The sequence below is a fragment of the Echeneis naucrates genome, chromosome 17, assembly GCF_900963305.1.
Source record: "Echeneis naucrates chromosome 17, fEcheNa1.1, whole genome shotgun sequence".
Taxonomy (NCBI): Eukaryota; Metazoa; Chordata; class Actinopteri; order Carangiformes; family Echeneidae; genus Echeneis; species Echeneis naucrates.
Window position 1 is genome coordinate 2,329,566 of NC_042527.1, and position 14,843 is coordinate 2,344,408.

Sequence of the window (14,843 nt, forward strand, 5' to 3'; positions counted from 1 at the left end):
TTTTTGAGACTGATAGAATTCATCTACCATTATGAGCTGCTAGTGTGCAGGAGACCAGACTATCAATATAAAACAGGAAGTGAACAAATTTGTAACAAAACAAACACCGACATAAGAGAGCAGGAAGTGCAGGTCAATTTCGCGTTGGTGTGGTTGACTTCATGCTTTTTGAAGTGTATCAAAGCGCCGGTGTCATTTTAAGGACAACATGATCTTAAAGTAACAGTAAAATATTGCGGCTTTGACATAAAACAAGGATTTTTTTTAATTAGTATGTCACCAATGCACCAGGCTTCACCTCCTCCTAAACCAGCACAACCATTGGCTCAGAGAGGTGGTAGTGGGATCACACAGGCAATATCAAAATGTGCGCACAGAACTCATCCACTCTGTTTCACCCAAGCAGAGTGGGCTGAAACTCTTTTGATAAATCATGTGGAAAATTGGAATACAACTCATGAGAGGTCATAGCATCCTTCACACACTGTGTGCTGCATAATGTTAAGAGACGCGAGGCTCTGCAGAGAATCCTTCTTACTACCCAGTAAATTTGCCACGGGCTTATCTACTCGTGTCCTGGCAGATTACTACGTGTTCACAAGTTTATAATGAACCAAAGATTTACTCACACTTCTCTTCATTTGCATCTTGCAATAAGATATATGTTATACTGATTTATGCTTTTACGTCTTAGTAGAGCTGTGAACAGCAAACCGATTATTCCGTAATCTTGAAATGACTTGTTTTGCTGTAATCTTACTTTGATAATGTCTGTGGACTTTGGAGGAATCTGGAATATCAAGTGCACACCTATGCAGAAGCAGAGAGAATATGTAGACTCCACACAAAAAAATGTGAAGGCAACAGCATTTCTGAGGTAATTAGAACACATGAATAACTCCAGGAGATATCAGGAACAACATCCCAGAGGTATGGCCAGAAGAGTGAAGTCCTAAGAAAAGACTCTGGTAAGAGACCATATAGCGCAGCTTGCTCTCCCTGAATTTCTGAACTCCTGCATGTTTCTGCAGCATTACATCACATCACATTATTTAAATGTGATATTATTATTATTGGAGCACTTGTAGTTCAGTAAAGCATACAAGCTGAAGGAGACATGGATGCTCACTCTCACTTAATATAAAACATCCCACACACCATTATCCTCATCTCTGCACACACTGAAATAGACATGTTCACTACATATACACACAAAAGAGGTCTTCAATTGCCTACACTTGTTCTGCCTCCTCTTGCGGAAAGAAATGTTGGCCACAGATTTACGGTTGTCTCCCTGAACATCAGCCGATGCGGAGTCACTTATTTCAGCTAAGTAGTCTCCTCTTTTACATCTTTTATTTTCATGAAAAATAGAAGGAAAATTATCTCAAAAGTAACTTCTCTTGATAATAATACTGTGTGGTTCTTTGGTTATTTTAAGATGCTTTGGCATTGTACTATCAAGACAACATTGTTATCTCAAAACAAATACTGTTCATACAGTTCACTGTTCACCTTCATACCCATCACATTACTTACATCTGGATGAGAAGAAGAGCCAGTTCTGCGTCAAGATGGACCTCTTTAGTAGCCCCTTTGCATCTTCAACTCAGTAAAGCCAGACCCTCACTGTCATCACTGGAACAGTGGCAGTATGAAGGATGACGGCAGTCTGGCAGTCCACTGGTTGACAAGGAGTCGGCCAGTGGACTAGAACTCAAATGTGCAAACATGCACATGCTGGCTGAGCAGCTACCAAAATTAGAAGCAGAGAGCATTAAAAATATGTGCAGAATTAAATCATATTTTGGACAGTTCCTGTATTATGTCAAATTTTAATCTGTAATAGTAATTAGAACCAAAGCTGTGAAATAAATAAAAATGGAGGTCTCTACATTTGCAAATGCTATTAAAAGCCAAAACAACAGAAAAAAGTTATACAACAATATGTTAACTGTAACTGGGTGTGCCACAGTGTCCACAGATTCATTCCTTCTCTCATCGCCAGCCCCACGCGCCAACATATCTGTATCTGAGCTAACCCTAACCCTAACCCTCTACCTTTGTAGATAACGTTCTCTCAAATTCTTCACATTCATATGTTAAGTTAATAAATAATTAGTGCTGTACTGTGTTTAAATTTCAGATATGTTTGATGATAGTAATTGTGTATTATTGGGTCCATTCTGCAGTAAAACGCAAAGTGTAGGACTGCCACATTAAACTGGATTTACTGAATGTCTTAGCAGGATGCCCTCCTGTGTTTCATTTTGTGTGTTTTTGGGTGTGTGCCTGTTTATATGCAGGGTGTGTATGCAGTGGGGAATTTCCAGCCTAGTGAAGATCAGTCCAGAAGTCGACCTCCACCACCGATCCTGAGAGAGCCCCCTCTCTCCTCTCTTCCCAATGTCAGCCAAGCAGCAGTTAGTAATAGCCACCAAGGTAAAGCCAGCTGCCTCGTAAAAGTGCACATTGCCATTTTGACCTTGACATATTGTCTTTCTAAAATATATTTCCAGAAAAAAGCAACACACAAGTAAAACATGTTATCACCAGGAAATCTTGTAAAATAAGCTAATACACATGGACATGCAGTACATATCAAACAGCCTACATGTACATAATTTTACCTTAAAGCTTTACTTAATAAAAGTAACAATATTAACCATCATGTTAAATTTTGCATGACACGCCACCCCCTTCAAACATATTCACACTGACTGACTTGTTGAATTTCAGTACGACACTCACTAAATATGCAAAGGTTTAAATCACTCCCCTTTTAAAATTTGAAAGTGAGACCTATCTATGTCACCCTCTCTTAGGCCACCACACATTGGCTCCCAGCCACCCAGAGCCTATCGTCACCAGGACATCTTCCCACACCTTTTCCCCCGACCAAACAGGACCTATCTTGACGAGAAGCGCCTCCTATCGGGAACCCTCTCTGACCAGTTTGAAGAGAACGAGTGCTGAGGTGGAGGTGATAATGCCATCTAGTCCCCTAGGCAATCGTGACAACATGATGACTTTCAGCAGCAGCACACTTCCAAGGTATTCTTTTTTATTTGTGAAAACTACACCTCCACTTACTCAAAATAGATGACATTGAACTGTCACATGACAAATTACACATCTACAATAATAACCCTATAAAGTGACATTTTAGCCGAGTACTTTGGAAAAACTGCTACAGTACATAAGTTAATACTTTTTTGACTCTATGCATAGACATTTAAAAAAAATATATTTTGATGCCAGTTCAGTGCTTGCTGGCTAATAACAATTTTAACGTGGAAGGATCTTTATTTCATACAAAAGAAGCCCAGGACATCATTCAGGCAGCACTGAATTTAGTAACAGGTTAGCTCTCTTTAGTAGATAACATTGTTAGAGAGACAGAATTTTTTTTTTCATTTGAATCTTGATTTTTAATGTTAGTGTGAGAAACAACTAATTAAAAAGTTGAATATTTTTACCCTTGAGCTGTCTTAGGGGTCAAAATTGATCCGAGACTGTGTTTAACAGCATAGAAAACCCCAAATCATCTTTTTTCATCTAGAATTTGGATGATTTTTCTTCCAGTGACCCAAACATTAGAAAAGGTGAAACATTGCCTTTGTTCATTTCCATGACAGCTGTACATAAAAAGCATACAAAGATTGTCCTCAGGGTAATTTTTTACCCAGCAGTTATACAATAAGTTACACACCACAAAAATCTCTAAAGCACACACACAGAGAAAGTAATTGAGATTATGTGTGCTACTGACTGAACTCAGACAAAACAAAACAAACATTTCTTGAAATTTTCAAATTTTCCATCAAACATTTCTAATTGCTTACTAAGATAAGATAAGATTTAACTTTTTTAGCCATGTTATTGTTGCTCTCCGGCGGCATTAGTACAGCGCTATACCTTGTAGTGTTGATGGATATTACAAGTATGACACACTTCATTGAGATCATTAATTTTGATTATTTGTAAGTATCAATACTCCAGCATGTAATAGATGACCATTCATAATTTTGCTATGGCCTGACATATGATGGTAATCTGTGCAATATTATGACGGGAACACAATATTACATAAACTAACCCCACCTGCCTGCACTGATTGTCCTGACACCACAGCTCTATCGCTCTCCTCTGACCATTTACTCTCCCTCTGCTCTCTCCCTGCTCTCCGGGGCACATAACAGGCTCGTAGTTATCGGGGTGTGGTCTGTCATATGTGTAACGGTGTGCATTTAACATTTCTTCTGTGTGAAAACTGAGATTGGGATCAACTGTTTTCCTATTGCTCAGGTTCACTGCTCTCCCTCTGCCTATGCCACTTCCGTTTTAGCTTTTTTGAATGCGGAAGTAAAATTTTCTCAGAAAACCAATATATCTGGAAGAAAAAACAGTTCCTATATTATTTTTGTAAACATTGATTCAATGGGGTCTTTAACCTGCAATATGCCTTTTAAGACCTTGTTGTCAGGCCACTGATCTCATGATATAAAAGCAGTAGGCTGCAAACTTGCAACAGACTATTAGGGCCAAGGTGAGGAAAACAATTTTGATGTTTTGAGAATTAAGTCATACATTTATTAGCATAAAGTAATATTATAGAAAGTCATTATATCACAAGAAAAAATGAATAATTTAGAAGATAAAATTTTTATTTTAAAAATGAGATGAGGGTTGCAAAACTTCGTATAGTTGCAGTCCCATTTAGCAGCAGGTTGTGAGTATAAAATATGGATCTAAAATATATATAAAACAAAAATGAGTATACATATGTAGTCTAATATATAGGAGAAAGTAAATACACACAATAAATACAGTGTTGTTATGATTAAGATTGTGAAAGTGAGGGGCCATTCCTAATGTTTGTGGCCCATCAGATGAGATAGCTCAAGTGGATGTACCTCAGGCTCTTGATCAGGAAGCCTACAATAGAAGGAGTTTCACAAGTGGGGTTGCATAAATCTAGAGGGAAGTGAGAGTCAGGCTTGGAAATAACAATAGATGCAGAACTTTGGTCAGAATTGTGTCAGAGAAGTCTGTCTGCCACTGTTTCTAGATTCTAGATACAGACTGACCCATTATAATTTTCTCCATCAACTCTATTGGGGAATTTTACAATCATTAGTACACATCGCCAGAAAGTGTATCGTGGTAACATGGAAATCTTCCCATAGCTAGATGATTTTTGGAAATGAAAAACTGAATTCCACTTGAAAAGATTACATATTCTCTAGGAAATGAATACAACACCTTCCTGAAGATTTTCATCCGCATCCGGGTCGCGGGGCTGCTGAAGCCAATCCCAGCTCACATCGGGCGAGGGACGGGGTACACCCTGGACAGGTTGCCAGTCCATCGCAGAGCCAACACTCAAGGACATACAGAGACAAACAATCACTCACCCTCGCATTTACACCTATGGTCAATTTTAGAATTGCCAGTTAACCTATACATGCATGTCTTTGGACGGTGGGAGGAAACCAGAGTACTCACGCAGACATGCAAACATGCAAACTCCGCACAGAAAGGACACAGGGACCCAGAGAACCGAACCCACAACCTTCTTATTGTGGGGCGACAGCGCTGCCCCAGGAAGTAAATTATCAAATACATCTCTTCTCTATTCTCTTCTCTTGTCTAATAACAAAACAGCAAAGGTTGCTTAACATTGAACATTAGCACATGTGTGACAGTATGTGTAAACATGAGCATGGGTTTTGCAAACGTATTTCTCACACGTGCAGCACACAATTTTTTTCTTGCAGTCCTTCAGGGGCAGGGGCAGAAAATACATCTTCTTCTCTTGCTTGGCCCAGCTGCAGCCTCAGGTGGCTCAGGACAAGATTCAACTCCCTGAGCAGCTCTCACAATTTCTGCAGAGGCTTCTGCGCGGGGGAGGCGCTCCCTTCTTGCGATGCATGGGATGACAAGAACCTTTCCCAATTGCTCCAGGAGGATCCTCCTCCTGTTCTTTCTCTCAGCCATCCAGGTTGGGTGGATCGTTCTTGGATAAAAATGTCTCTCTGTCAGCATTTCTTCTTCATCTGAAGAGGTTTCATGGTCTGTGTTTTGTTCCTCCTCATCTTCTTCTTCAGATACCTCTTCTTCCACATCATCGCGTTCTTGCTCATCCTGAAACTCTGAAAAAATCTGGTCCAGGACCTGCTGGACAGTGAAATGTCCACTCATGTCTTCAGCAAGGAACCAACTGGGGGTTCTTTGGTCAGGGGTATCTTTATAGCCTCTCCACTGAACTTGTTTTACATAGTTTTTTTAGTTTTGTCTGGGATCTTGTGTGATGTGAGGGGTTGGCTGCAGGTCAGAGGTACAGGTGCAGGTACAAATTTGAGTTCAATTTGTACAACAATAGGAATCCAGTTTCTTTGTTGTGTGTATGTGAGAGAGAGTTTGTGTATGTGGTCTTTTTTCTGTCATGCAATTGCTTTTATAACACACGGGTCAAAAATTACCCATAAGACAATCTTCAGACCCTAGTGGTGTACAGCCCATATGGGAATGTAAACAAAACCAGAGTTTCACGTTTTTTAATGTTGGAGTCCCTTTAGGACAAGTCATGAAATTTCAAGTTGAAAAAGAGTGTTATAAGTTTTTTGTTTTTTTTTCAGCTAAACATGATGGTGGTACATTTTTGACCCGCAGGACAACACAAGGGTTAATTCACAGACAAAGGGGTCTCCCAGGTTGCAAAAGTCCAGTTTATCGGCCAGTCTGCTGGGGCTGATGGATTTGAAAGCTGAGCTAAAGTAAACAAACAGTATCCTGATACTGGTGTCTGAATTTTCTCAGCAACACAAGTCTCTTGATGCATTTCATGATTACCTGCATGAGAGTTACAGGCTTCAATCATTCACATTTGTCAATGCTCAGTTTTTTAGAACAGAGAGGGTATTGGCAGTTGAAAATGGTCATTAAGATTATAGAAAGTTGGTTAGCACACTGAAATAGGGAGGCAGAACCCTATCATGTTCTTCTCTACCAACTCCAACTCTCAGTACTGGTCCAGGTGCGGACTTCCTTGCAGTGTTCAAGGTCAGGCTTCAAACCTTCCCCTGTGACATAGCCTACAGCTAAGAAAGTTAAAGTTCATTCAGACTGTTGGGTGATGCACTGAGCACTTGTCTCTCTGTCTCTCCCTTTGTATGTGTGTGTTCAAGTCTGCTCTTGCATTCTTTTAGGCCTCTCTGTAGCATTATATTTGCTAATGCACCACCTTAAGCGATCTCTTAGAATAAATGTCTTAAGATCTCTTAAAATAAATGTAGGGGCAAAATGTTTGTGCAGAAATAGCTGAATTACAGCTGTTGAAACAGTATCTATACATGTGATTTACAAAGCAGATGAACAGAAAGCTGAATTTCGGTTTCTGCTGCATAAGTACAACAACAAGTTCTTCATTAGATTTGGTAAATGTGTCATAACAGTGGAACAGAACAGCAAATGTTTGCTCCAGGATTCAGACAGATTTTCATGTAACTGATGATAATCACTGTCAGTCCCACACAGTGTCTGAGTCAGCCATTACTGGCTGCAGTGTTCATTTGTCTAATTAAATCCAGTCTGTGGTCAAATCATAGAAGGAATACCTTCTAAAAATAAACAGCTCAGTTAACCTACATGATAAGACTATTATCTAGATGATCATCTTTTTTTGTTTTATACAATAATTAATTGTATCAACTAAAATAATCCTTTACAATTCTAAAGAAGTAATTGTTGCATTTACATAGAAAGGTTGCCCAGTCTGTCTTCTGCCTGTCGCTTTTATTAGGATAAGAAATAAGGATTGAAATGCTGTAGATGTGACTCTTTCTATGAGGAAGCCACATTAGATCTGTATGGGGGTGACTGAAGAAGTAAAGCACTCATTTGAAATACTCAAATTGCAGCACTCCACATGAAGTGGGAATGACATATAGGGTTAAGAACATAGTGGGCATTCGCTTGTCAGAATCATTTTCTTGATAGATTTGCTTTTACTCTTCTTTCAGGTCCCACGGAGGCTCTTCAATGGATGAGGGTCGCATTCCTCGCCGTCATGCCTCCATCCATGCCTCAATGGACTCCACACGTTCCAAACAGCTGCTCAGCCAGTGGAAGAATAAAAATGATAATAGGAAGTTGTCCCTGCAGGTGATGGATGGAATCAAACCAGCGTCCTCCTCTTCTCCTCAGAGGAACATGGAGCTACGCTGCTCCTCTGAACCATCCACTATGGGCCTGGAGACAGAGCTCAGCGGAGCGCACATGGCTTTAATTACTGCCCAGGAAGCAGAGCTGCGTGCTGGGACCCATATTCCAGCTCAGTACATGAAGCTAGCTGCTAGCTCTGTTCCAGTTGCCAATCATAATCATATGGCCCATAATGGCAACACTGGATTGGCTGGTGGAGCCAGGGTGTCTATCCAATCCCGGCCTGGATCCTCCCAGTTGGTTCATATTCCTGAGGAGGAGAACCCCCCCAGCAGGGATCAGGAGAGTGAGTCAGAGGACAGTATTATGGATGGGGGCGGGTCTGTGAGAGAAAAGTGGCTGAGAGTTACTGAGAAGACCACTATCCCCTGCAGGCCACTCAGTGCTGGAGGACAGCCACGTCTCATGCAGGTTTGTCATCTTTTCTGTACCTCATAATATTTTATTACAGAGACTGGAACATGAAATTGGCATTGAAGGAACTGTACTAAGATAGCTACAGTCCTCTTTATCAGATATCAGCTTGTTCATGTTAACAATAGCTTATGGCTATAGTGTGTGAGTAGGAGTCCCACAAGGATCAGTACTTGAACCAAACCTCTTCACTCTTCATCTGCTTCCTCTAGGCAACATTATCAGGAAACACAGCATAAATTTTCACTGTTATGCAGACAACACGCAACTGTATTTATCAATGAAGCCAAATGGAGTTAATCTGATAGTCAGACTGCAGACATGTCTTGAAGACATGAAAGTCTGGATGACCCGTAAATTTTTACTTCTAAATTCTGACAAAACTTATTATTATTAGTTATTGTACTTGGCCCTAAGCACCTTGCTTGGTGTAACTTTTGACCAGGACATGTCCTTTGTCCCTCACATAAAACAACTCAGTAGGGCAGCTTTCTTCCACCTGAGAAACATTGGGAAAATTAGAAACACCCTGTCTCAAGAGGATGCATAAAAACAAGTCGATGCATTTGTTACTTCTAGGCTGGGCGACTGTAACTCAACATAACATCAGATTAGGGATGTTCTCTAGCACCACATATTGGACACCTTTAACAGGAAATCATTATAACTCTTGCATAAAGTATCCAATCTGTACCAGCTTTTGGACGTCTGTTCAGACAGCCTCCCTGAAAATGTCAATATGTCAATACTGAATCACACGGACACCGCTACCTACTGGACATAGGACATGAGCCAAATACACAAACATAAGCCAATTGCTTATGTTTGTGTATTTGAGGATCCAATCACAACATTTACAGGGTGTGTTCTTCATATCCTACATTACGACATGACATGACATCAGATTGGTGGATGTTCTCTTGTACCACCGAGTGGACACTCCCAAGTCGATAAACTCCAGCAAACATTGCCCAATCTACCCATAATCTTGCGCACATGATAAAACTCCTGCCCTGAACACCCCAATGTGTCAATACTGAGTCAGACACAAATCGCCACCTCCTGGACAAAGGAAAGGCTACTGCCGTTGTTTGTTTGCCGCTTCTACCCTCGAGCTAGTGCTGCTACAATAGTTACAACACTAAGCTATTGTAACAATAGTTTAGTGTACGTCAGAAAATGGTCAAACAGTGCCACTCAGAAAATCAAGAAAACGCAAGCCACTCACAACAAACATTTCAAGCCTTAACCTCTAAGCAGATGTGTGAGGGCCCATTCATTGCTGCTTGCAGCCTTAATTATCATCATTATTAATGTTGTTCTTGTTCTTGTGGTGGTGGTGGTTGTGGATTTTTGGTTAAAATGCTTTTAGTTATAGTGGGTGTCCTTCATCTACAAGAGGACCAGGTTAGTTGATATGGTTGATAATACAGTTTGCCAGCCTCAGGAATAAGAGTTACTCACATTTCTGTCTTCTTCTAGGTTATAGCCTTATCCAAACAGCAGGGTCTGCTTTGCTCTCCCCGGTCGGAGGACGGTGGTAGTACTGTCAGTTGCACTGGATCCATAAGATACAGAGCCCTGATGGACCAGGATCCATCTCCACCAGCTTCAATCACTGGAGCAGTGGGAGGAGGTCAGCATTATTATTAAATTTAATATACTGTGTATTTGGTTTATATGCTACATGGATCTAAACAGCAGTGGACAACTGCTACTACATTCTATAGGTTTAACTGCAATTTATAGGACATTGTGTCTGAACACAATACACGATACACAATTTTTTGGGATACAAAATGAAGAAAGAAAAGGTTCTTTTTTAGTAGAAAGAACTTTCATGGAACTATAAACAATGTAAGGAATAGGAAAATACATTTCAATAGACTTCCCTTCTTACATGTTGCATCTGAAACGTCTCAGTTCTAACATAAGAGGTGTGATAAAGAGGAAACAAACATCTTACCTATGAATTTAGTCTTAAATTTTTGCTTAAGTTTTTACTCCTACTTCCTTGCACCGTTTTTGCAAGTATTTAAATATATTATATTATTAATATAATATTTAAAAGTGAAACCTGTTTGATAGATAGGTTTGAGTTAAAAATGTATTATTAATTATTAAAAAAGTTATTTTCATAGCCTTTGGCCAGAAATTATTAAGGCATTCTTTAATTAGCTGTTAAGGTCATGTTAGGGTACAAAAGGTACTTTTTTCAGGACCTGATTTTCAACATATACACATTTATTTTAACACTATTCTCACATGATATATTTTTTGTGTCACAGCTAAGCTAAAGGTGAACATTTTCTATCGACACAACCAATTTTAAATAAACATTGCTGCTTTGAAATAGTGTAAAAAGGAACCTGGAAAACGAGTTAACATGATCTGATAATTGATGCTAGATTTGCCATATGGTGCAAAGAATGTTGTAGTTAAGCTTCATTTTCCTAATATAAGGTCATTTGAGATTTAAATTTAAAAAATCCAATAAAGTATATTCTTACAGCACATAACTAAACACAAAAAGCCCAAAAAGAACATATGTGACAATCAAAAATGTCAAAAATGTTAGTGAGTTACACTAGTGATAGACAAGTTTCTTGATCACCATTGTTGAGGATTATGACCTCTGACTGCTGATTTTAGCCTAACTGACCACTGCAGGGCACCGATCAGAGAGCACACGAGACATCAGGTGAATCTCAACCCTTTACTGAGGAATTGTATGAATACAGCGATGTATCTCTGTACAGACCAACAGCAGTTTATCATCAGTGACTGCTACACCACTGCAAACACACAGACCACCAAACGGCCCGAGAAGGAAGGAACTACATAGACATCCTTCAAAGTAAGAGCGTCCACTTCAAAACAAAGTCATGAATACAGTCTACAACGTGAAGAATTCTTAACAGCCGCCCCCACATTTGCTTGTAAATGTGTAAGACCAGGGATTCTTCAAATGTCTTTGGTGTCATCCTCAAGAACAGGAAGCTCAACAAGTCGAGCGACTGGTCTTACGTAGACTTTGTCTTTAACTTTGACCTCTGCCTTTCTGATGCACCCATCTGGGCTGGCAATAGCCTTAATGACTCTCCCAATGGGCCATTGAGCTCTTGGAAGTGCTGGGTCAACAATTAGTACAACAGAGTCCACAGTGATGTTCGGTGATGACCTTTGCCACTTTTGCCGGGTCTGGAGGTTTGGTAAGTAGCTCCTTGTGAAGCGAAGCCAGAACTGATCCACCAGTGCTTGGCAGTGTCGCCATCTTCGCCGCCGCATGCCAGCTGGAGCGTAGACCACTTGAGGCAGAGCTGCATCCCCCATTAGGAGGATGTTTGGAGTAATGGGATCCAAGTCGGCCACATCAGCTGACACTTAACCCAGTGGCTTTGAGTTTAAGATCCCCTCCACTTCAACCAAGACTGTGTACAGGACATCTTCTGAGACAGACTGACTGCCTACTGCAACTTGAAGGCCAGATTTGACTCTCTCCCATGCTCCGCCAAAGTGCGGAGCATTTGGTGGGTTAAACTTGAAGTCAATCTGATATGCGGCCAGCTGTTCTTTCAGATGTGGTTCCATTGTGGCGAAAGCCTCACGGAGTTCTCGTTCTACACCACGACAGTTAGTACCACAATCCGATAACACTTCCTTTGGCCGACCCCGCCGGGCGATTAATCGACGCAGAGCAAGGAGGAAGGCATCGACATCCATGGAGTTCAGAAGCTCAAGGTGTACTGCACGTGTTGTGAGACACTTGAAAATCACACCCCAGCGCTTCTCTGTCCGCCTACCTATCTTCACCAGGTAAGGCCCGAAGCAATCGACACCAGCTGAATAGAAGGGTGGACAAAGCAGTCTGAGGCGTTGTGGGGTAGGTCTGCCATCTGTGGCACCTTTGGTTGCGCTCTCCAACGCTGACAAGTTGAACAATTGAGTTGGTGGTGTCGGATGGCCTGACGTCCTCGTATGATCCAATACTGTCTCCTCAGCTCCGCATAAACTCGTTCTGTACCTAGGTGTAAGAGACGTTCCTCCATGTCTTTGATGAGAAGTTTCACTGCAGGGTGCCTTGGATCCAACACAACTGGCTGAATCTCACCGATGCTTAAATCCTGCAGCCTTCGCAGCCTTCCCCCTACACGAATGAGACAGGTTTCATCTTCCCACTCTGGAGCAAGGTTGAGGAGACGACTGTGAGTCGGGACAGGTTTCTTTGCTTTAAGTGCTGCAACTTCTTCAGAGAAGCTATGAGCTTGACACCCCCTCAGCAGCAGGACCTCTGCATCTCTGCGACTGAGGAGCTGAACATGTTCTTGGTCTGTGGCCGCCCTGTGAGCTTGTTGGGTGGCTTCCACCAGCTTATCCCATGAGCTATACCGACTAGCATCTGGAATGCTGTTAATGGGCTCCACAGCCGTGAAGCAACAGAAGGTGATACCTTTAAGTTCAGATGAGCCTGCTGTCGTAGTTTGCTCAGGCTTTGTTGGCCAATGTTCTGCGCTTTGCTTGAGGTACAGGGGGCCTTGACTCCAGCGACCAGGTTCTGCAAGATCTAGCAGTGACTTTCCCCTGGTTATGTCATCAGCCGGATTGTTTAGAGTGTCGACGTAGCGCCAGAACCGTTGGTCGCTCAGCTCCTGTATTTCTGACACCCGAGTTCCGACGAACACCTTATAACGACAGGAGTCGGATTGTAGCCACTCCAATACTGTAGTAGAGTCGGACCACAGGATTGTTTGTCGGAGGGGGAGCGACATCTCAGTTTCTATGAGCTTGGCCAGTTGAGCTCCAGCTAGTGCTGCGCAGAGCTCCAGGCGAGGGATAGACTGTTGCCTTTTAGGAGCAACTCTGGATCTCGCCATCACGAAGGATGTGTGAGTAGTGTCTCCAGCATAGACTGCAAGGTAAGCGACTGCTCCATATGCTCGTTCCGAAGCATCACAAAACACATGGAGGTCACACTTTACATCTGTACCTACTACTGGGACGGGTGAGTAACAGCGGGGGATGGATACGCTGCTGAGGTGCTTCAGCTCACTCTCCCAGGTTTCCCAGGCTTCTCTGAGGACAGGAGGTAGGTCGGGATCATCCCAGCCCCTTTGTTTGGACCAGAGCTGCTGTATTAGCACCTTGGCTCGGGTTGTGAATGGCACCATGAACCCTAATGGGTCATATTGACTAGCTAATACTTGGTAAGCTGTCCTCATAGTCAGCGCAGAGTGTCCAATTATCCGGTACTGATAGCTAAGGGTGTCAGCAGCACAGTTCCACCTCAGGCCTAAGGTGGGTTCAAGTGGGTCAGTACGGCTCTGGCTCAGCCACTGCTCCGTAACTGAGGATCTTGCGTTGATTGGAAGGTGAGTGACCATCGTGGGTTGATTACTGGCCCACTGTCTAAGGTCGAACCCTCCCTCTGCCAGTAGGGTGCGCAACTGGTTGACTCTCTGCTTGGCTGTAGATGTAGTGGGAAAACTCTCAAGGCAATTGTCAACATAGAAGCTTTGCTGTACAGACTGTAGCATTTCGGGTGGGTGTCCTGGTGATTACGAGCATGTTGCTGGAGCGCGAAAATGGCACAGCATGGGCTGCTGGTTGTACCAAATGGCAACACCTGCCATTCGTACACATCTGGTGGGTCTTCACAGTGCAGATCCCTCCAGATGAATCGGAGAAGTGGTCTGTCCTCAGGTAGCAAGCGGATTTGATGAAACATTGCACGAATGTCGCCGCTTACTGCTACCTGGTGTTGCCTGAAACGAAGGAGGACCCCGACCAGTGATGGACCCAGTGTGGGCCCAGGTAGGAGCTGTTCATTCAGGGAGACATCTTGGAGCCGAAATGAACAATCGAAGACCAGGCGTGGTTTGTTGTTGTGGCACACGAGATGATGGGGTAAGTACCATGCTTCTGCCGACTGTTCTACATCTTTCGGGTGGAGCTTCTTTACGTACCCGGCTTTGATGAGTTTATCGATCTCAGCTGAGTAGGTTGCTGCTTTCTCCAGATCCCTCTTGAGTCGTCTCTCTGTGGCCCTCAGATGAGCCATAACTGAGTGTGCAGAACTATTGAGTTTGGGTGCTCCTGATTTTCTTAAGAGGGGGGTTGCGTACCGGTAAACTCCTCCCACTTTGAGTCTCTGTGTTTTGGTTTCCAGGAGGCTGATGGCGTCCTGGTCCTCACGAGAGCGGACA

At 42.4% G+C, this 14,843-nt stretch overlaps 1 protein-coding gene across 1 annotated transcript in view; it reads left to right on the forward strand.

The window, feature by feature from the left end:
• Nucleotides 1-14,843, forward strand: part of LOC115058154 (phospholipid phosphatase-related protein type 4-like) — a 90,632-nt gene that overhangs the window by 71,110 nt on the left and 4,679 nt on the right. The window contains exons 7-11 of the mRNA XM_029525473.1: nucleotides 2,307-2,442; nucleotides 2,826-3,054; nucleotides 8,025-8,637; nucleotides 10,123-10,276; nucleotides 12,514-12,523. Coding sequence (XP_029381333.1) covers nucleotides 2,307-2,442; nucleotides 2,826-3,054; nucleotides 8,025-8,637; nucleotides 10,123-10,276; nucleotides 12,514-12,523 — 1,142 coding nt within the window. The remainder of the gene's footprint in view (nucleotides 1-2,306; nucleotides 2,443-2,825; nucleotides 3,055-8,024; nucleotides 8,638-10,122; nucleotides 10,277-12,513; nucleotides 12,524-14,843) is intronic.